Raw genomic sequence first — 23,237 nt, 5'->3', positions numbered from 1 at the left:
ATTATAGTGCTTGTTCCTCAGCACCAGAAGGGTCTAGGATATTATTCACCCCTGTACCCCTGTGTCGTACAGACCCACACTGAATCTAAATTCGCTCAACAAATTTGTAAAGGTGCCCAGGTTCAGGATGGAAACATTGCGGACTATAGTGTTGGCAATGGACCCAGGGGACTACATGGTGTCCCTTGATATATGGGATGCTTATTTACACATCCCTATTGCTCCATCATACCAGCAGTTCCTCCGCTTCGCTTTATTGTCCCAACATTTCCAGTTTCAGGCACTCCCCTTTGACGGCACCAAGGATTTTCACAAAAATCATTGTGGTTATGGCAGCACATCTTCACCATCGGGGCATATGAGTGTTCCCTTACCTGGACGGCCTTCTACTTGTAGCCAGGTCACCAGAGGTGTTGTCCCAACACTTGCAAACAATATTGACACTCCTTCAGCAACATGGGTGGATCTTCAAATGGGAAAAATTCTCCATGGTCCCATTACGGAGGATGCTGCACCTAGGTGCAATACTGGATTCCAGTGCACAGTGACCATTTCGGACACCAGACAAGTGTCAGAACTTGCAGACAAAAATACATCTGTTTCTTTGACACCCCAGTGTCTCAATTCATCAGGTGATGCAAATTCTAGACCTGATGGTGATGTTCAGCGTGGTTGAATAGGCGCAATGTTACTCTCACCCGATACAGAATCTGATTCTACTCATGTGGAATGGTGAGCCGCATTGGATCAGGTCACAATTCATGACTCTGACTCCATTAGTGCAGGTATCTTTTACATGGTGGCTAAACGCTCATCACCTACATCAAGGACGGCCATTTTGGATCAATAACTGTGTTCTTCTAACTTTGGACGCAAGCCGGTGAGGCTGGGGTGCCGTACTAGAATCCCAGTCCTTACAAGGAAAATGGACTTGGGCAGAAGCTCAATTATCCATTAATATTCAGGAGCTGCAGGCAGTGTACAATGCACTATGCCAATCACAGGACTTTCTCAAGGACCGACTGGTACAGGTACATTCAGACAATGCCACAACAGTGGCTTATATAAACCACCAAGGCAGCACTCACAGTGTCAAAGCCATGAGGGAGGTATCAAAAATATTGTCTTGGGCCAAACAACACATCCCAGCATTGTGGGTTCTGTTTATTCCCAGAATCTTGAACTGGGAGGCAGACTTCCTAAGTCGCCAAGATATTCACCCAGGAAAATGGTCCCTCCACCCTAAAGTGTTCCTACTTCTAGTGAAACGCTGGGGTCGTCCAGATGTGGACCTGATGGCTTCTCAATACAAACACAAGGTAGCTGCTTACAGGTCACGGGCCCAAAATCAATAAGCATCATTCACAGAAGCACTATCAATACCATGGAAGTTTCATCTTCCATACATATTCCCTCTAGTTTCCATGCTTCCATGAGTGCTTTGGAAGCTCAAACAGAAAGACAAAAACCTCATATTAGTGGCACCTGCCTGGCCCAGACATAATTGGTTTCCTGACCTTCATCATCTGTCAGTGGACCAACCATTATTACCTCTCAGGCCAGACCTTCTCAGCCAAGGTCCTTGCCTGCATCCAGATCTGCAGCATCTGTCTTTGACAGCATAGCACTTAAATCTGCCATCCCGAAGCAAAAAGGGTTTTCGGACAGCGTTTTCAAACTATGATTAAGGCCAAAAAACCTGCTTCAGCGAAGATATACTATAGAGTATGGCATTCCTACTTTTCCTGGTGTGCTTCCAGACATTATAACACAGATTTTCAAGACGGCAAGAGTACTTGCTTTTCTCCAAAGAGGCTTGGATCTGGGTCTAAGATTAGCCTCTCTTAAGGTTCATATCTCTGCCTTTTCAATATGGTTTCAAAGAAAAATTGCTTATTTACATAGAAACATAGAATTTGATGGCAGATAAGAACCACTTGGCCCATCTAGTCTGCCCCTTTTTCAAACATGTTACCTCAAACCATTTTTGATCCTTATTTCTTTGTAGGGATATCAATATGCTTCTCCCGAGCATGTTTAAATTGATATACATAATTTTCTTCAATGCGTAATACCTATTCAGCCTCCTTATGTTCCTCCAATGGACCCATGGGATTTAACGGTGGTCCCAGAGGCTTGAACCCTTAAAAACAGTGGATTTGAAATGGCTCACTGCAAAGACAGTCTTTTTGCTTGCCATAGCAGCAGCCAGACATGTATCTGACCTTAGTGCACTTTCGTGCCGTGTCCTTTTCTTATTTTTCACACGGACAGGGCTGTCCTTAGGACCCACCTACCCAAGGTGGTCTCCAAGTTCCATATGAACCAGGAAATTGCGGTTCCTGCTTTCAATTCTAGATATTCATCTCCATTGGAACATTCCCTAGATGTGGTTCGAGCCTCAAAACACTATGTGGAACATACTGCTTCAATAAGAAAATCTGAAGCATTGTTTGTCCTTTTATGGATTTCACAAATGTGGTTGGCCAGCCAGCATACAAATTTTGGCTCGTTGGAAACGACTGGTAATTAAGCAGGCTTACTTTCAATACCTGCTTTTATTACTGCACATTCTACTAGGTCTGTTGGACCATCATAGGCGTCCGTGGAACAATTGGGTTCTATGCCTTTGATATATCCCCCTCTCAGGATGCTTCCTTTGGTCGCCAGATTCTTTTTTTTCCTCAGGCAAGTACCCACCTTCCCCCACCCCCCGTGAGTACTGTTTTGGGACATCCCCGATGTTGTCCCTGTGAGACCATGAATCGCGAAGAAGAAAATGAGAGTTATTGTAATCTTACCTTTGTTAACTCTCTTTCTTCGAGGTTCATGGTTCCCACAGGGACAACACTGGGGTTGTAGGTAGATCCAGAGGACCAGCCACCAATCAGCTAAGTTCTTGGGACTCCCAGGATGCACAGCTCCTCTCCCATATAACCCTGTCTCCTTGCTCAGCTCGTTATGTTAACCAGTAGGCAGTAGGAAACGGAGAAGGAAGAAGACAGGTGATAACATATCAGAACATTGGCACATAAACAGAGTGAGAGAGACTAATAACCAAGGTTGCGTATGTCACATCGATAGACCACTAGAATTCCTCAGGCCAACAATAGGGTCTACCATAACTCTTGTTTTTCCTTTCTTTATATAATTAAGACCCTTTTACTGAGCAAGGAAGAAACCAACTTTATTTTTGCAGAATAGGATTATTGAAACAAGACAATGGGTGAACATGGAGCATTTTTAGAACCTCTTTTGCTGAACAGAGGCAGTTCACAGTTATAGTGGTGCAAAAGGACTTGAATGTGGTGCTAGATCAAAACTATTCTCCACTTAAAAGCCATATTCTGATATGGAATTCTGTTCATGAATCAGGATGTGCGCAGTGAGGACCACCTTGGCGCATTAATGAGAAACAGACATTTTACAGAACTCATCTTTGTAAATGAGTTTCGTTGACAGATACACTGTAAGAAATTGGGAAGCAATGGCATTTTGTGTATTTATATAAAGTTTCAATGTTAGTGCTCTGTAATGAGTGGCGTTACAATGGCACTGCAGCCCAAGCGGTGATTATTAGAGGCGGCGCTGTTGGGGCTCATGGCCACTGCAGATTCCAATGGATCTGGCTGTACAAAAAATATTTTTGGCAGGTGAATGCAAATTTTCTAGTTACGCCTCTATCTGCAGTTACATACAGGGAAAGTTTCTACACTTTACCCCTGCAGTTGGCACATGCTACTATTCCCAATTGGAGTCCACATCAATGTTAAGTATGAAAAACTAAAAAAAGTTTCACCATTTTTTCCCCCCAATAATTATATTGTCTGCAAAGTCTTTAATACTTTTTCTCTTTCATCCTCCCGCTCACTTGCTCTGACTGTTACTTTCTTTTCCTTGTGATCTCAAGACAGGGAAGACAAATCTTAGTAACATGCATGCGCTACAGGGGCTATTCCTGATGTTTTCCTTGCCTTTAATAAAGATGCCTTTAGCTTTGGCCACTTCATCTCCTGTGCCGTACAAAGGGCTCCATTTAAGAACAAGGTTGCTGTATAAATCCATTAGCAATCATTACTGATGCTGAAAGAAATGCGTGTAAAAACTCATACACACTGGGCAACTTTGAGCTGAAAGCGGCTCAGTTTTACCGTTTGAGCTGCTTTCAGCTCAAAAGCGGCTCAGTTTGAATGGGCTGGCGGTGAGCGATGATCATCGCTGGCCACCGCCTCTTATGTGCTGATTTTACCAGCAGATGAGCGATGGGGTGGACGGCTTTCCATAAAGGCCTGCTATGGAAAGTCGTCCACCCCAGGAAAAATCGCTAAGTCGGGTGAAAAGCACTCAGTTACGTGATAAGAAATTAGGCACTTTGTACTGTGGTACAACAAATAATGGAGGCACCCAGGGGTGCATCGGGCCGGTGGTCCTGGGCTAATTTTAAATTATATGTGGTCAATGTAATAGACAAAACTGGTTCTGGTGGCTGCCAATCATAAAAATATGTGGACAAACAGAAGTGAATATTGTCCCTCACCATATAATTGAACATAAAAATGACATAAATACAATTTACTTAATTTTCTAATTTTTTTTCTAAAATTCTTTATAAGACACTTTTGGCTTAGGGGGTGCCACAAAAAAAAAAAACATTTCTGAAATCTAGGGTGCCATAATTTTAAAACATTTGGGATCCGCTGTTGTAGCTTTATCTGAACTGAGACACTGTGCACAATTTGACCTGGCGGGCACAGCATGGACAAATGACACAGTAATGTGGCATAATATACTGGGGACACTACTGTACATGTCGTAATGTGAATTGGGAATACTGTGGCAGATTTATTAAGCCTGGTGAACAGATAAAGAGGAGATAAATTAGAAGGTGATAAGGCACCAGATTATCAGCTATTTTTGAAAAATGACCGGTAGGAGTTGGCTGGTGTGTTATCTCCTTCCACTTTATCTCTTCTTAAGGTTTAATACATCTGCTCCACTGTGTGGTATCAAGTGTACTGGGGAACTACAGTGGTCCATAAAATTAACATAGGCACTTCTACTGGCAAAACTTGGGAGTTCTATTGAAAATGGAATGTTGCCCATAACAACCAATTCTATATTATTTTCTAGAAGGTGCTAAATAAACTAAGAAGTAGAATCTGTTTGGTTGCTATGGCCAACATCCCATATTCAGTAGAATGGGAGATCTCAGTTAATGTACCCCTAAATATCACTTTAAAGAGAAGCCCATGGACCAGAATGAGAAGATCCCATGTCACCGATGACCAATTAGAAGCCAACATCTCGCCTTCGGCAAAGAAGCCCTATCACTTTCATACGCTGAGACCACAGTGGACGTATTGGCCTGAAGAGCCCAGTATTTTTTTCAGTTTGGATCTTCCCTAAGCAGGAACCTGTCATAAATGGGCAAGCTTACAATGCAGGTCAAGTAGGAAAGATTAAATCTATTAAAAACATATTTTTAAAATAAAATGCTGATTTTTTATTGTATCGGCACTTTCACTGGAATTGTTTCATTTAATTCTGGGATTTAGTTAAAACAAACTCCTAATAAATGTTTATGGCTCTTTACATATCCACTGATGGCTACTTGCCCCAAGCAGTTTTATTTACTGTTAATTGCACCGCCTGTTCAGCCGCAAATGGAACAAATAATGATTTATAGATGAAGCAATGTACTTTCTGTGCTAGTATTTATCTCCAGCCTTTGAAGAATATGGATAAGATGCGGGACTACTCTATAATTACCAGATCCCGGGTGAGATGTTCTAGTTCTGTGTAAGATATCTCTCCAAGCTTCTGATACAGAGCTGCCAGCCCCTTTGCTTAATTAGGTCTGATTCATGGCCAAACAACATTGACACATGTTTACCACTGAGGAGTATGGGACATCAAAAGTATGTGTTACCACACACAGGCAGGCACAGACTGGGGCCCCCATACAACCCTAGTACAATACTTTTGCTGGACAGGCTCATTAGGCTATGCCCAGAAGGGCATTTACCAGAAAAGCCAAATGGACAGTCCAGCCCTGCCCACAATCAAAGTCAAATAGCATAATACTAAATTATTTGTGCCAGATATTAAAATTATGAAGCATCCCCTATGTTACTCTAAAGGTAGTCTGGTTCTCTTTAGTCAAAGTTTGAAGACCTATTGAAATAAATACATTTCACCAAGGGGCATGCCAGTATATTTCCTGCTCTATGGGGTAATTTAACTAAGCCACATGTTTCCCGTATTTGGCATTCATGGGAGTGTATGGAAATTGTAACCGTCATTGAAATTTACAAAAAGACAAACATGGGAGTGTTAGTTGAAATAAAAGTTCAAAATACAGGTAGAAATGGACTTACGGTCAAATACCATCAGCCAAACCCGGATGTTATTTCCATAGTAAACACTGAAACATGGGAATATAATGATAATCGTTTCTTCAGTGCTTCACTGTGAAGATGTTTCTAAATTGAGCTAGTCCTGGTTGGAAAAATACAGGGGACAAATTGTGTAGGGTTCTCTTAATTCCACAAAGGCATACCAGAGGTTAAAAAAAAATATCAAACCAGACACCCAAACCAAGTCTGAGGAAGTGTATGTGTTAACACATACACTTTCTCCATGTGAATGACCTGCATGAGTTCTGTCATTGAAAGAGCCACCAGCCAATCAGTAGCGGCCACACTGTCCATTAAACTTCCCTCTATAGACTTCAATGGTGGGAAACCTCCATTGAAGTCAGTGGTAGGAACCGCTACAGTACCTTGTATCCTAAGATTGGAACTGTATCAAAGGCTTTCAGCAGGAAGTACTAATCTGCGAGGAATGTTGGAAGGGATCTGATTGGATCCCTCTCAGAGGACATTGCCAAAAGAAACACATAGGCTTCTGTAGACTAATTCCATCTAAAGTGTATATTAAAAAAAAAGTTGCATTTATTTGTAAAGAAGAGAAAAGGCAGAATGGCAGTGGGTCGTTCTCTGACTCCTTTTTTCATCTATGATTGGTACCTGATGGTTTATCACTTTTCAAGCTTAGTACATCTGGCCCACTGACCCCTCTCACCCTTTACTTCACTGAAAACAGCAAGAAGATTTTCCCCATATCTGTCTCACTACACTGGAAGCTTTACACTGTATTGTAGGCCTGATTCAGCCCTGTTCGCTGGGCTGCATATACTCACAGCCTAGCAAACGGGTCAGCGCCACCCAGCTGAAAGCACGGCCCTGCCCCCCCCCCCCCCCCCACCGCGACCGAATCCTCTCACTAGCATGCAAGGGGGTGTGTACACATCCCCTTGCATGCGGCCACCATCAGAAACAGGGCTGAATTGGGCCCCATCCAATGGGATCTGAATTAGGCCCCCTGTGTGTTACTTTCTACCATGCCATATGGTAATGGCAGATGCTATGTAATCGTTACATAGATACGCATGTTATTGCCTAGCACACTATGAGTGAAGTGGAAGTCGGTAATTTATTGTACAGTGATGTCACAGGGAGATTGTCTACAGGAATGTGCAACTTTATTGTCCACAGTTTATGAAGGAAGTTGCAAAGACAAGAAACATTGTGACCGCTGTATTTATACAGGGCTTATGTTAAGATAAGGAGAATTTATCCCAGGAAAATCTGCTGCAGTGAAGTCACTAACGTCAGTGGATGTGGTTTCCTAACTCTGGTAACCATCCTACGGTACCTCTCCTCATCTTGGTGACAACACAATCTGAGGCACTTGGTCACTGAATCAGTGGATCAGTAAAACACAGCTGGATCAGGAACACATCGCAGGATCAGTAACACACTGCTGGACCAGTAACACGTAACAGGATCAGTAACACACCGCAGGATCAGTAACACACCGCTGGATCAGTAACACACTGCTAGATCCGTAACACACTGCTGGACTAGTAACACACCGCAGGATCAGTAACACACCGCAGAATCAGTAACACACCGCAGGAGCATTAACACACCGCAGGATCAGTAACACACCGCAGGATCAGTAACACACCGCTGGATCAGTAACACACTGCTAGATCCGTAACACACTGCTGGACTAGTAACACACCGCAGGATCAGTAACACACCGCAGAATCAGTAACACACCGCAGGAGCATTAACACACCGCAGGATCAGTAACACACTGCAGGATCAGTAACACACTGCTGGACTAGTAACACATCGCAGGATCAGTAACACACTGCTGGACCAGTAACACGTAACAGGATCAGTAACACACCGCAGGATCAGTAACACATCGCAGGATCAGTAACACACTGCTGGACCAGTAACACGTCACAGGATCAGTAACACACCGCAGGATCAGTAACACACCGCTGGATCAGTAACACACTGCTAGATCCGTAACACACTGCTGGACTAGTAACACACCGCAGGATCAGTAACACACCGCAGAATCAGTAACACACCGCAGGAGCATTAACACACCGCAGGATCAGTAACACACTGCAGGATCAGTAAAACACAGCAGGATCAGCAACGCACCGCGGGATCAGCAACGCACCGCAGGATCAGTAACACACCGCAGGATCAGTAACACACCGCAGGATCAGTAACATACCGCAGGATCAGCAATGCACCGCAGGATCAGTAACACACCGCAGGATCAGTAACACACCGCAGGATCAGTAACACACCGCAGGATCAGTAACACTCTGCAGGATCAGTAACATACCGCAGGATCAGTAGCACACCGCTGGATCAGTAGCACACCGCCGGATCAGTAACATGTCCCAGGAGCAGTAACACACCGCTGAATCAGTAACATACCGCCGGATCAGTAACATGTCCCAGGAGCAGTAACACGCTAGCAGTACCAGTAACATGTCCCAGGAGCAGTAACACACCGCTGGATCAGTAACACTCCGCAGGATCAGTAACATACCGCAGGATCAGTAGCACACCGCCGGATCAGTAGCACACTGCCGGATCAGTAACATGTCCCAGGAGCAGTAACACACCGCTGGATCAGTAACATGTCCCAGGAGCAGTAACACACCGCTGGATCAGTAACACTCCGCAGGATCAGTAACATACCGCAGGATCAGTAACACACCGCCGGATCAGTAGCACACCGCCGGATCAGTAACATGTCCCAGGAGCAGTAACACACCGCTGGATCAGTAGCACACCGCTGGATCCGTAACATGTCCCAGGAGCAGTAACACACCGCCGGATCAGTAGCACACCGCTGGATCAGTAACATGTCCCAGGAGCAGTAACACACCGCTGGATCAGTAACATACCGCCGGATCAGTAACATGTCCCAGGAGCAGTAACACACTAGCAGTACCAGTAACATGTCCCAGGAGCAGTAACACACCGCTGGATCAGTAACACTCCGCAGGATCAGTAACATACCGCAGGATCAGTAGCACACCGCTGGATCAGTAACGCACCGCAGGATCAGCAATGCACCGCAGGATCAGTAACATACCGCAGGATCAGTAACACACCGCAGGATCAGCAACGCACCGCAGGATCAGTAACACACCACTGGATCAGTAACACACCGCAGGATCAGTAACATACCGCAGGATCAGCAATGCACCGCAGGATCAGTAACACACCGCAGGATCAGTAACACACCGCAGGATCAGTAACACACCGCAGGATCAGTAACACACCGCAGGATCAGTAACACACCGCAGGATCAGTAACACTCCGCAGGATCAGTAACATACCGCAGGATCAGTAGCACACCGCAGGATCAGTAGCACACCGCCGGATCAGTAACATGTCCCAGGAGCAGTAACACACCGCTGGATCAGTAACATACCGCCGGATCAGTAACATGTCCCAGGAGCAGTAACACGCTAGCAGTACCAGTAACATGTCCCAGGAGCAGTAACACACCGCTGGATCAGTAACACTCCGCAGGATCAGTAACATACCGCAGGATCAGTAGCACACCGCCGGATCAGTAGCACACTGCCGGATCAGTAACATGTCCCAGGAGCAGTAACACACCGCTGGATCAGTAACATGTCCCAGGAGCAGTAACACACCGCTGGATCAGTAACACTCCGCAGGATCAGTAACATACCGCAGGATCAGTAACACACCGCCGGATCAGTAGCACACCGCCGGATCAGTAACATGTCCCAGGAGCAGTAACACACCGCTGGATCAGTAGCACACCGCTGGATCAGTAACATGTCCCAGGAGCAGTAACACACCGCCGGATCAGTAGCACACCGCCGGATCAGTAACATGTCCCAGGAGCAGTAACACACCGCCGGATCAGTAGCACACCGCCGGATCAGTAACATGTCCCTGGAGCAGTAACACACCGCTGGATCAGTAGCACACCGCCGGATCAGTAACATGTCCCAGGAGCAGTAACACACCGCTGGATCAGTAGCACACCGCTGGATCAGTAACATGTCCCAGGAGCAGTAACACACCGCTGGATCAGTAGCACACCGCTGGATCAGTAACATGTCCCAGGAGCAGTAACACACCGCTGGATCAGTAACATACCGCCGGATCAGTAACATGTCCCAGGAGCAGTAACACGCTAGCAGTACCAGTAACATGTCCCAGGAGCAGTAACACACCGCAGGATCAGTAACACTCCGCTGGATCAGTAACACACCGCTGGATCAGTAACACACCGCTGGATCAGTAACACACCGCCGGATCAGTAACATGTCCCAGGAGCAGTAACACACCGCTGGATCAGTAACATGTCCCAGGAGCAGTCACACGCTAGCAGTACCAGTAAAATGTCACAGGACCAGTAACATGTCGCTGTACCTGTAACACATGGCAGTACCAGTAACACACTGCTGGACCAATAACACATCACAGTACCAGTAACGTCACTGGATCATGTGCTGATGTCCTGGTGACTTGCCAATACAATGTTATACACACACATATATATATATATATATATATATATATATATATATATATATATATATATATATATATATAGCAGTCTGAATACAGGTCTATGAAATTTCGACTACATTCCGCCATGTCATCCTAGTGTATTCATATTATCATGCTGTTTTGGCCTGTGCATCTTATTTTATATTTTTTTGTCCTTTAATTGTCAGTATGACATGTTTTCTTGGACTGTAGGCACTCTGTATTTTCATACGACACCACTGTGTATCTATGTTATGTCACTAAGGACCCCAGATGCTTGGCCAAACAACAGCATGCAGCATGGTTTTCTGTTTAAGAGGAGGGGGGGTGATTGGCCTGAAAATGTGACCGCAGCCGATGAATTACCGCCTGCAGCTCGCTCGCTGCTTGTGTGAAGCATAAACGTCTCTCATAATACTGAGAAATGAGCACACTGGAGACTTCGGCATTGTAATGGTGCTGACTACATCGCTGTGACGGGAGCTTGGAGCTGAGTTCCAGACATTGTTTAATAGAGAGAATAATAATATACTAAAGGGAATGGCCACTCAAATTATATATAACATTTGTGAAGTGTTTTCAGCATGTAAAACCATTGTCTAATTTGCTGTCTTATGTTCATCGTGTTATTTGCCAGTTTCGGTTTCTTTGTCTCACAGCCAGAAAGTGGATTGTGCAGCGATCTCTGCCACCAGCTTCCTAATGGTACAGATGCAGAACTCTATGGGCACAACTTAAGGGCCCCACACACTGGGCTGAGTTGTCCTAAGGACAAGTCGGACCAGTTTGCCCACAGCCCCCCGGCAGCTCCCCGGGAGGCTCACATGTGATCTGACACTTGATGTGCCATTGTTTACAGGCAATAAATTGCATGTGGGAGCTGCTGCGCTGCCTGGGGGGGGGCGGGCATTTGGGTCTGGCTAGGTGATGGTGGTGGGGCGGGCAGCTCGTAGTGGCGGGCAGCGGGGTCCGTCCGAGCAGTGGAGGCTGGAGCTTGTAGTGGCATTTTCCTGACAGCAGGATGCAGCTGCTGAATATTTTGAAATGACTGGCCGGATGTTGATTGGCTGAGAGTCTCAGCCAATCAACGTCCGGCCAGTCATTTCAAAATATTCAGCAGCCGCATCCCGCCGCCCGGCAAATGCCTCTACAAGCTCCAGCTGCCACCGCTCAGACAGAACCCTCCCACCACCACCAGCTGGCCGGACCCCGCTGCCCATCCCCCGGGAAAGGAGGTCCCATCTCAGGTGGTCAGACAGCCAGCAGGTCGTACCACCCGCTCGGGTCTGATGCACATGGGACCGCGCATCGGACCTGAGGGGACATCAAACTGGGCTGATTTCACGGCCCAATTCGTCAGAATCAAATTGGCCCAAATCGGCTAAGGGTATGGGCACCTTTAGGTTAATGGGCCTTATTCAGACCTGTTCATATAATGTGAGGAATAAAGGACAGTTCAGAGTCGAGGATGACCCCTAGCCAGCGAGCTTGTGGAGTAGAATTGATGTGTTGTGTTCTCAACAGCGATAGAGATATCAAGTTGGTAACTACTAGACCTAGGGATTGTAGTGTTTGTATGAGAAGAGAGTGGTCAACAGTGTCAAAGGTAGCCAAGAGATCTAGACGAATAAGAAGTGAGAAATGGCCCTAGATTTAGCAGTGGCCAGATCATTGACTACTTTAGTCAGCGCTGTCTCTGTAGAGTGTTGAGAGCGAAAGCCTGACTGAAGTGGTATAAATTGTAGAAGTGTGTGAGGCGAGTGCAGGGAAGTCTCTCAAGTAGCTTGGAGCGGCATGGAAGCTGAGAGATAGGACGATAGTTAGAAAGAGAGGGACAGAATTGTGTTGTTTTTTTCAGAATCGGAGTAAACACTGCATGTTTGAACATAGAAGGAAGTACAGGAGACAAAGTTTTATTGACTATTGAGGGTATAGGTTCAAGAGGAGAGGTAGTAGAGTAGGAGGAAGAGAAGAGTGTTGATACTTCATCCTCACTTGTGGGGTCTAATGAGGAAAAAGTGTCAAAGGGCTCAAGAAAGTAAGTGAGCAAGTAACTGGCCCTACAATGAGGATTTTATTAATCTTGTCCTTGAAGAAGGAAGCAAGTTATTGTGCTCTGGTAGTAGCTGGTGAGGAGGGTGAAGGAGCATAAAGAAGGGATTTAAATGTATTAAAAAGTAATTTGATGTTGACTTCCAGCATTGTCATCTTCATCAATGTCAGGATTCCCGTGACAGTCCACGAGTTGGGGTGCTGGCATCAGTATGGTGACTGCTGGTATCCCCAATAGTTGGGATCTTCTCCACATCCCTTAAATGTGTGTTCTGGTCATGGAATACAACGTAAATTAAGGTCGTTTTATAGATTTTAATAAATAAAAATCAAACAAAATCGACTTTTAGTAAATATACCCAATAAAGTGGATAAAGTTGGCTAATTCATTGCTATGGGCAACTTCACTTTATCTCGACTGGAACGTTTGGTACATCTCCCCTAAAATGTTTTTGGGGTAAATGTAACAAACTTTCTAAAGTGTGTAGAAGTTTCCCATCGCAACCAATCAGCTTTGAGGTAGAATTTATCAAGTACACTATAAATTGATAGGTAGCAGTTGAGTGCTCTGCTTTATCCACTTCTCTTTGGAAGGTTTAATAGTTCTCCTCCAAATTATCTGTAGAGTTGACTGTGAATATAATCAGTCCTTTCTGAGACATGGCGTACATGTTTTCAAGATATTGTTCTTAATTAAAAAATTAAGTTGAAGCTCTTAATTAATGCTGGATATTGGTAGATACGGCCCAGTGCTTTGCCGGAATGTTGTCATTAATCTTTGCCTCAGAAGTAGCAGACATAGCGCAAAGTGAGAAATAATGTAACCCAGAAGTTAGTCTGTATAAGGCGTACTTTGTGTACAAAACGTTACGGACAAACTCAGGGGGGTCATCGTGTTGCTCTGTTGGAGAATATTTTCCAGAAAGAATTAGATTTGTGCCAAAAAAAATTAAATAAATTGTATTCGATATTTCTATGACATTATGCTATGCATAATACTATTTTGGAAATAAATTGAACATTTATGTCATCAGAATAATTATCGTTTGGCTCCATATAGCCAGACTTCATATGGTAATACAGTATATTAACATTTGTTTAATCACCTAAAGCAATGTGGGCCTCCTGTAGCCTGGTTAACTGGTCAAACTGTTGTATTTGTTCATACCCAATCGACTTTGATCCAGTTCACATTCATTATCTTCTTACAAAGCCTGTAACATGGCAGTTAAGATTTGATTGGCTGGTCCTTTATCTCTGTCCAATCACCAAGGCTTAGTACACCTGCCTTATAAGACTGGGATATAAAAGGCTGCTGAAATACCACCCAATTAAAATGAATGTGTAGCGCTGAAGACTGCCACACGCGACCTGTTGAAAGCTCTTCACCTGCTATGTATCCAATCTACAGTATCTTTTACCTATTGGTGCTGGCCCGTACGGATGGTGTAACAGTTAACATTAATGTTTCAAAGCAATGAGATCATGGGTTTGATTACCACCACTGTGCAGAGTTTGTATATTCTCCCAGTGCTTGTGTGGGTTTCCTTTGGGTACTCCGGTTTCCAAAAATATATTGGTAGGTAAATTGGCTCCCAACAAACACAAACAAAAACCCTAGTGTGTAAATGTGTGCATGTACATGTGTTTTGGGGCAGACTAGATGGGACTACGAGTTCTTATCTGCCATCCAATTATATGTTCATTCTAGCGCCCTGCAATCTTTCAAAACTTGTGCAGTTCCTCTTCCCTGCCTGGGGTGTCGCTCTTTGCTGCGATGCTTCTAGCAGTGGTCTGTATTTCCGCACTGATATGTAGAAATCTAAAATGAACACTAGTTTATTTGTTACTAGCCTGGGCTTATTAAACTTATAGATGCCTGCGGTTCATCGGCGTTGAGTATTAATGTCTCCTGAATCAAGAGGGTTGGAGTTTCTAACCATTGCTTTTTCTCTATCATTCCAGTGAACGCCATGTACATGGGCAGTCAAGAAATGGTGAAGGTCATGGAAAGGGACAGCGAGACCATCAAACAAAACTTAAGCAAGGTAATTACTTTTCTTGGTTTCAGCGCACTTGCACACTGTCTGAGCCATTAAAATGCACACACACACCAACACACACAGGCACACAGCTGCTACTGTTCCATAATGTAGCTAATCAACTCAATGATTAAAATCATGGAGACATAGGGCCTGATTCAGACTCACTCGCACAGTGGCTAATTTGCAGCGGCAGTGATTTTCCCAGTGTGCAGGCTCTGAGTAGGCATGGACTTACTCAGCAGCTGCGTTGTCACCCCCCCCCCCCTTTAAAACGATTAGGTACGCCTATATTTCTCCTAGGCACGCCTGTGTGTTTTCTGGCACGCCCATGAAACGTCTCGGTTACCACCCCTCCCCCCTAAATGCTGGCTTCTTGTCAATCACATTGCAAACGGCCAGCAATAAAATAAAAAAGTAGCAGGATTTCATCGCAGGTGCTTTTTCGGCCCAGATGCATGCGCATTCTATCGATAACTGGCCGCTGTACGAATTCACACAGCAGCAATCAGGTCTGAATTAGACCCATGGCAAAAAGGCCCAGTTGTTGTTTAGACCAAACGATAGCATGGGGAACAAATATGATTGTTGACCGACCGGGCAATAATTGTTGGTGCCAGATGGGTTCGATTCAGTGTCTAAGAAGCTGCCGATCTGATGGGGCTATTGCGCACAATAGTAGCTATAGTTTACAGAGAAGCATGCATGAAACACGCAACATCCGGGAAGCAGCAGTTCTGTGTCTTTTTAATGAGGGAGGTCAGAGACTACCCAACTGGTTCAAGCTGACATGACACAGCCTTACCAGCGGTATGCAGAAGAACAGCTCTGGACATTCAGCATATTAAACCCTGCCATAGCAGCAGAAGACCAGAGACCTTTCAACTCCTGCCAGCTAAGGGAAAAGGAAGCTGAGACAACAGCTATACACCGGGGATGTGCTGAGGCTGACTACCAGCCCTGGCATGGTACTGTGTGCACACAATAGGGGATACATACGGATGACCGTCGGTCAGAATACTGACGCCTGCTTTGAAATGGTGGGAAACCCTTAACCCCCCTCTCCGCAGCCTGACCCTAAATCCCCATTTTAGATGCCTAAACCTAACACCCCCCCCCCCCCCCCTTCTACGCAGTGTTACCCTAAATTTCCCTCCCAAGAGCCTATTCCTAACTCCTACCACTATATTGCCTTAACCAACCCTGGCTTCCCGCTTACTCCATACTCAAAGATCAGGATGTCAGCTGTTGGTTTTATAGCATCGGCATCTTGACCCTTTCGATGCTCCGGTGCCATATTCTGAAGGCAGTCGGAATGCCGGCATCTGGGATGCTAACTACATCGCTGACACAGACATACGCATGGAAAAGGTTGGGTGGTCAATGCACATGGGGCCGTCATGTGACTCATGGGGGCCTGGCCTCTCAACAGTCCAAGTGTCTTATTATTACTCGGGTGTAGAGATGGCCATCAGTGCAGTCATCAATGGCGATACTGCAACCAGCCATCAATAGTAACAAACTATGTGATGGATGACCATCAATAGTTTTATTACCTATCCATTTTTTTTGACTGACTGGCCCGTAAGCAAATCAGAACATGGGAGAGGGGCTTCAGGGTTGTCAAGGAGCGGAGCTATGCTCTGTGTCCCGGCACCTTGAAAAAAAAAAAAAACATCGATGGAGGAAAACCATTTTTCTGTTATTTTGCTGCTTTGCAAGCCTTGTAGCGCCACCTTATGTGGGTGCCCTAAATCATTTGATGATCGCTGACCATGGAATGATTTCTGAAGCACTCACTAATCTAAGTCATGCTCTGGTGACTTAGATTAGCGGCGCCCTGCTCTGTGAATAGGGTGGGCAGCCGATATCGGGTGATGTCAGCTGCCCGCCCCCGGAAAGCACGTAGCCACCCCCATTTCATGGGTACGCGCAGGAAACGTTTGCCGTTCACATGCCCCCTTCCCGCCTCCTGTACGCCCCCCCTTCTGCGAGCACCTCGGAGACCATGCAAGTCTCCGAGGGTGCCCGCAGTGAAGACCTGCATATTAGCTTATGCGCATGAGCAGATCTTCTACATCGGTCCCCGTTGCGATGAGGACAACCGATTTGAACGAAGGCCATAATCCATTGATGATTATGAATCATCTATTCTCGATAGTCATCCCTACTCAGGAGAAAAAGTTAACAGGGCTAATTGTCCAGGCGGACAAGTGTTTCTCTACTTGTCCGTCCGGTGTGAAGAAAAAGCATCTAAATAGACCATCGACTATGTAAGTTAGGGTCACGTGTACCTTATTTCAAGGGCTCTCGTTACAGTTGATGGAGTCTTTACAAGAATATTTAGTAATTCAAGATGCGGTCTTGGTGGATTTAATGGGCTAGGAATTCTCACACTACAGATCTTTATAACCTATACACATAGTTTAGCTCTGGTTACTCAGCCCTTGTGACAAGTTTCCTTATTCTCTTGTCGTCCTTAAAATATTTTTTAGAGGAGGAAAAAAAATCAAATTGAATTCAACCGATGTTTATAACGTGCATGTTGAGAATATATATTTCACAATGAGTTTTATGCACATTTAGGTTACAACTTTGCTCAGCAGGTTCCTAAGTATCATCCATTCCATTAATGGCAGGTTTTGGAAAAATACTCCCTTACTATATTGGATCCTTTCCTCCGGAATTTTCAAAAACATTTCTTTTTAACTGTTTAACTGGATGAAAACTTTGAAGGTGGGGGAAGGGGGGCTGGCAATTTTTTTTTCTTCCACTTGTAGTTTATAAGACCGGGCAAGTGGGTTAAAATTATACGGGTTGGAAGTTTATAAAAACATGTTATAAAAGCCAAGTTGCTTTACAGTTGGCAAGTTCCGACTCTGAAAAAGAATGTTTTATAGTGTTTAGTAGTTACAGCGATCATAAGTTAAAAGCCAATCTTAACACCTGGGTGTGCCAACGCCGGGGAAACAGAACAGCTATTGCTGGATGTTGCTCCCATCTACAGTTCTAGAGCTGATGTGAGATGAGGCACAAAATTATTCCAGTCTCACACTGAGTGCAGGTTTAGGAATACTTAGTACTGGCAATGGGATTGAGTCCAAATATTTTCCCTTGAGGTCCCACTGTTCCCAATATAGTTGCGCTAATTAGACCCATAAATGTTAGTTTTTTTCAGCAGATTGCTCTTTTTTATTAGAGCCGATGTACTGCGATATTGAGCTTTTTAGCGTATATTCACGTAACGCTTCATTTAAAGTAATATATGTAAAAGAAATGGCAAAGTTCTTCTATCTGAATAGCCGAGGTGTCATTACTTATATTGAGACAGCTGGCTATGATATGTAGACAGACAGAAGTGTTGACATTGACCGTGTCAACATTCGTCATGTAGATGGTGTTGGAATGTTGACCTATTATCCCTGGTGGACCAGCGACTGGCAGTGGCTCTATCTGTGTCTTTCGTGTCCCACTAGTCATGTGACTGTCACTTCCGGGTCAGACGTACCGGTTTTCCGCCATTCTGGTTTATCATCCCTAACTCTAATCCTCTAGGGCCTAACTCTTATCCTTTCAACCTCCCTGCAGCCTACCCCTGACCTTCCTGCCTGTAATTTAACCCCAAATTCTCCCCATACTCTATCCTTAAACCACCCCACCGCACCACCACCAGCCATAACCTAAACCTAACCATCCCCCTGCAGCCTATCTCTAATCCTCCCACCTATAGCCTAACCCCCTTTCCCCCAGGCTAACTGTAACCCTCCCATCCAGAGCTTATGCTTATTTAGACTTTGTCAACATATCAGCTGTTGACGTTCTGAAAAGTTGTAATTTTAACAATATAGAGAAGTGGGTTGTTGTGCCGCGCTCTGTCACTGAAATTCTACAAGTGGTATGACAAAATAAAGTGTTGTTTATTTACACATGTATCTGTACACACACAAGATGATTGGCCTTTTCAATAAACTGTCTAGTCGTTGGTGGCTAGAATAGTAGATTCCTTCAAGGTCAATATTAACTTATAATATGAATGACAAACAAAATAATGCATGAATACTGTGCCTGAAATACAAAAAAAAAATATGGAAAATATATATGGAACAAGTAGAAAAAATATTGGAAAAAATCTATTGTGGCATGAATTGCACGTCCAATATATTGTATGGTGTGTACACACAGATTGGATGTTGTGTACACAATAATGTCTTAATTTCTCAATGAATTCCTATATTCTTGCGGCGTGCAATAATGAAGCGGCGTCCTGCTATTTGTAATCCTTTTGGGTAATTTGTCCTGAAAAAGAATGTCGGTACCTGTGCGCGCAGTGCTTCGTGTTCGGGAGTGTTTTTTTCTGCTTGAGGTGGCTGGGGAACCCCGGGTCCCGGACTCTGGGTGCTACGTCTGCGTCCTGTTCAGCACTAGGGTGGCCAATACCGGAATCGGGATCGGCGGGATCCCGGGATTTGGCCCCCAAAACACCGGGATTTCAATCCCGGGATTGGCGTTTCCAATCCCGGGATTTCGGGACTAGACTGCGCATGCGCAGTCTAATGCCGGGTAGCGTCTGAGCATCGCTCAGACACTGCCCGGCTTCCCATGTACGCGGCACTGCGACCCTGCGCAGCGTGACGAGGTCTTAGGTCAGGCTGCGCAGGCCACACAGGTGCACAGACAGTCTAAGTACCTACATTGTCCTGGCCGCATCCTGCACGGCTCTCGGAAACCCCGCCCACCCACCTCCTGGAGAACTCGCTTACCCATCCTGCCCGGCTCCGGATAACCCCGCCCACCCACCTAGCTCCCGGCAACGTCAGCATGACCAGCCACCCACCGGGCTCCTGGCCGCCCTATGACTGAGTAAACATGCGGGGCATTTTTTTTTTTTATAGGGAAGCCAATCCCGGGATCCCGGGAATCCCGGGATTGAGCATTTTTCAATCCCGAATCCCGGGATTGAAAAAATGCCCCGGGATTGGCATCCCTATTCAGCACCAGCAGCTCCCACTCTATCTTGCAATAATAAACAGACCCAGTCTTCCGTTGAAGTGCAGCTGCTAGTCACAAGAAACGCACAAAAAATAGATTCAGTGTGCAGGTATAAAAATATTCCCTTTTATACTGTCATTTTAAAAATGTTGACATTAGGACTGTTGATGTCGTAATTGTCGACCTATTGAATACATCCTACGACTTAGGACTAAGGAGGTCAGTTCTACAGAATATAACCAATTTATATGTAGTGTGTAGCAATGTCACATACAGTAGACAAATACATTTTGCAAGTGTCCGAGAACGTTAAGCACAATGGCCCTTATTCTGATTGAATTGGACAGATGCGTATTTCGGACGGACACCGAGTGTTCTTAACCCCGCCTATTGTACGGATCGCTAATGCCGTCCGAATGCGGTAGGACGCCGACCATCAAATGATGGACCAAGTGGTCAGGCAGCCATGAGTGCTCCAGACCACTCAGACAGTTATCCATGTAAAAGCAGGGATATGGGCAGGCAGATGACATCCGGCTATGTCAGCTGTCCGCCCCCCACACGTGCGTCAGGACCGAATTTTCCATATGCCCGCCCAGCGTTTTCATGGGAACGCCCATAAAACGCAAGTTGTACACATATGGAAATGAGCCCAAACAGCCCTTCACGCCCATATTCACCCCCTGCTTGGATGGTCCCATATGATCGTTTTCCGCACGGAATTCACGCCGTGGTCGGACGTGCAAGGCATACGCACATGCGCAAGAAGCACCTCTGCACATGCACACACAAAACATCGGACGCCCTTCCGCACATGCAGCCGTCCGAATCAATCAGAATAAGGGCCAATGTATTATTTCACTTTTTTATATTTAAATGTTTATATAATAAGATACAGTAAAATATATACCCACTCCGGTAATTCGACCCTTTGAGTGCCAACGTTGCTGTGATAGATCCTCAAAATATCCACTAAAAAATGCTCACAGCGACCGTTCTTGTTTTGGGTGCAGTATTTAACTAAACTTCAATAAATTGACTTGGCTGTGTTTGTATTTATACTAAAAGGACAGTCGCTGTGAGCGGCGCTGCCATTTTTAGCGGATATTTTGAGGATCTCCCACAGCAATGTTGGCACTCAAAGGGTTAAAAAATAATATTTTTAGGCATCATGCTGCTTTCTCGTACCCTGTTTGATGCTGGCAACAAAGCACAACTTGGGGAGGGTCTTAACGTTCTCAATCTCACCCAAACACAGAAGATCCCACTCGGATCTCTTCTCTAGGGACCTCCCAGACATGCGTGACGGCTAATTTGGCAACAATAGCTAAGACAGAATCTCATGCACATTTGCCTAAGTTGGAGGTTATGCAGACCTGATCAATGGGCTACGAATTCTACACTAGTCGTTCGCAGGTTGATTGAGAGGAAGCCTACGTTTGGGGGTGTGTTACCCAGTCATGTTCTTAGGAGTGCAGGTGTGACATAGGAGGGTGTGTGACGTCCGTTTCGAATCAGGAGTCAGTCAGTCAGAGGAGAAGTTTATGGCGGGGCAGCCAAGTTGTCAATCAATAAATGTCCAAGTCAATAAAACGCGTTCCGGAACAGCGTTCCTTCTTCAGAAGCTAAAAATCAAATGAGTGGTGACCGGTATTTAAACCGTTTAAGGGACATCACCTGTAACTAATGCTCCATTAGCTCATCCGGATGGGTTGTTGGACTAAGGACACCATCATCTTTTGCGTTCCACCTGCCAGCTGTTAGCATTGGATGAGTGTTTCATACAATTTTAACTGTATTTATGTAACATATTCATGCTGTAAATATGTTACGAAATGTAATTATAAAAGTATAAGCAGTTTCCACCTCAGGATTGATGTTGTGTGATGAACTTTTCCACAGATATGGTAACGCTGACTGAGCAACCAAAATGTATATTTTGCTCAGAAACTGTTTAAAACCGGGTGGTATAGACTCATACATGTTAGATAACTATGGCCAGTGACAGGCTCTGCCAAAACTGTGTTTTAGTGTTAAGTTATTGGACAAAAGGCATTGGTGGCAGTGGAATGTATTAATGATTCATGGACATTGGTAATGCAGCGTTTACACATATGCTGCTGCCCCCTAAGTGAACCCACAGCCAGCTGCCAATCAAACAGGTATAGTAAGTGTCCCCGAGGACACTAAAAGTGCGGGAAGTCAGCTGTCTCGTGCACTGAGCGGGAGAACAGCTGTTCTCGTGCCGCACAGCTGACCTCCCAGCACAGTATATAAAGGAACTGTCAGAGCTCATAGGAAGAAGCTGATCGCTCCCTTCTAGAACCCTCCAACGGAGTCAGTCAGCGCCGCTGTAGACATTGAGCTGTAATTAGCGCGGGCTGAGCTCCTTGGAGAGGAGTCGGGGAAGGGACCCCAGGCAGGCTCTGCAAAACTTCTATGTGTGCCGGCATCCTTATGTTATGAGAAGGACAACGCCGGAGAGACAAGCTGCCGCTGCACACTGGGAGCTGCCTCCCTTCAGCCCACCGCAAGTGACACAAGAGCCTCACGCTGTCTGGGGAAGCGCTGACAGCGCGCCACCCACAAGAGCCTCCAACCCGGGAAGACGCTGACAAGCGCAACTCACCTGCACCGGAGACGCCGCTGACGGGTGAGCCTCGCGCTGTCTGGAGAAGCGCTGACAGCGCGTCATCCACAAAAGCCGCCCAGCCGGGAGAAGACGTCGCCTGTCAAGCCGCCTGCCGGTTGCCGCCCACAGATCCACCTACACGCCGGGAGGAAGAGACCAGCCCCGCTCACGCCCCTCTACACCCAGGTGCAGCCTGCTTGTCTGGCAGCGCTGCCCTGCGGGAGACGGGAGGAGGCGTGGACGGCAGAAGGAAGAAGCTGCACAAGCACCGCAGACGAAGAAGAGGAGTCACCGCCCAGCACAAACAGTAAGCCGCCGCTGTCACACCCCTCTACACCCTGGGGCCGCCCTCACCATTGACGGCCACCAGCGGGAGACGGGAGGAGGTGCTGACAGAAGAAAGGGGGAGGGCCCCCGCTGTCACCCACATTGGACAGTTGCCAACAATTACCATGCCAGAGGTAGCGCTCCTGACTCACTTATAGGAGCACTCTAATATTCCCCTCCGCACCCAGGGTCTGCCTGTTTTAACAGCAGTGCCCTGCGGGAGATGGGAGGTGGGGGGACAAAGTGACAGGTGTACACACTAGGCTGGGTGCAGGA

The 23,237-nt window shown here is 45.8% G+C and overlaps 1 protein-coding gene across 1 annotated transcript in view; it reads left to right on the top strand.

The window, feature by feature from the left end:
• Positions 1–23,237, top strand: part of LDAH (lipid droplet associated hydrolase) — a 239,718-nt gene that overhangs the window by 187,913 nt on the left and 28,568 nt on the right. The window contains exon 6 of the mRNA XM_083178608.1: positions 14,937–15,019. Coding sequence (XP_083034734.1) covers positions 14,937–15,019 — 83 coding nt within the window. The remainder of the gene's footprint in view (positions 1–14,936; positions 15,020–23,237) is intronic.

This window comes from Crinia signifera, chromosome 3 (assembly GCF_055691185.1).
Source record: "Crinia signifera chromosome 3, ASM5569118v1, whole genome shotgun sequence".
Classification (NCBI taxonomy): domain Eukaryota; kingdom Metazoa; phylum Chordata; class Amphibia; order Anura; family Myobatrachidae; genus Crinia; species Crinia signifera.
The sequence above is the reverse complement of the archived record's forward strand: the minus strand, read 5'-3'. Positions and strand labels throughout refer to the sequence as shown.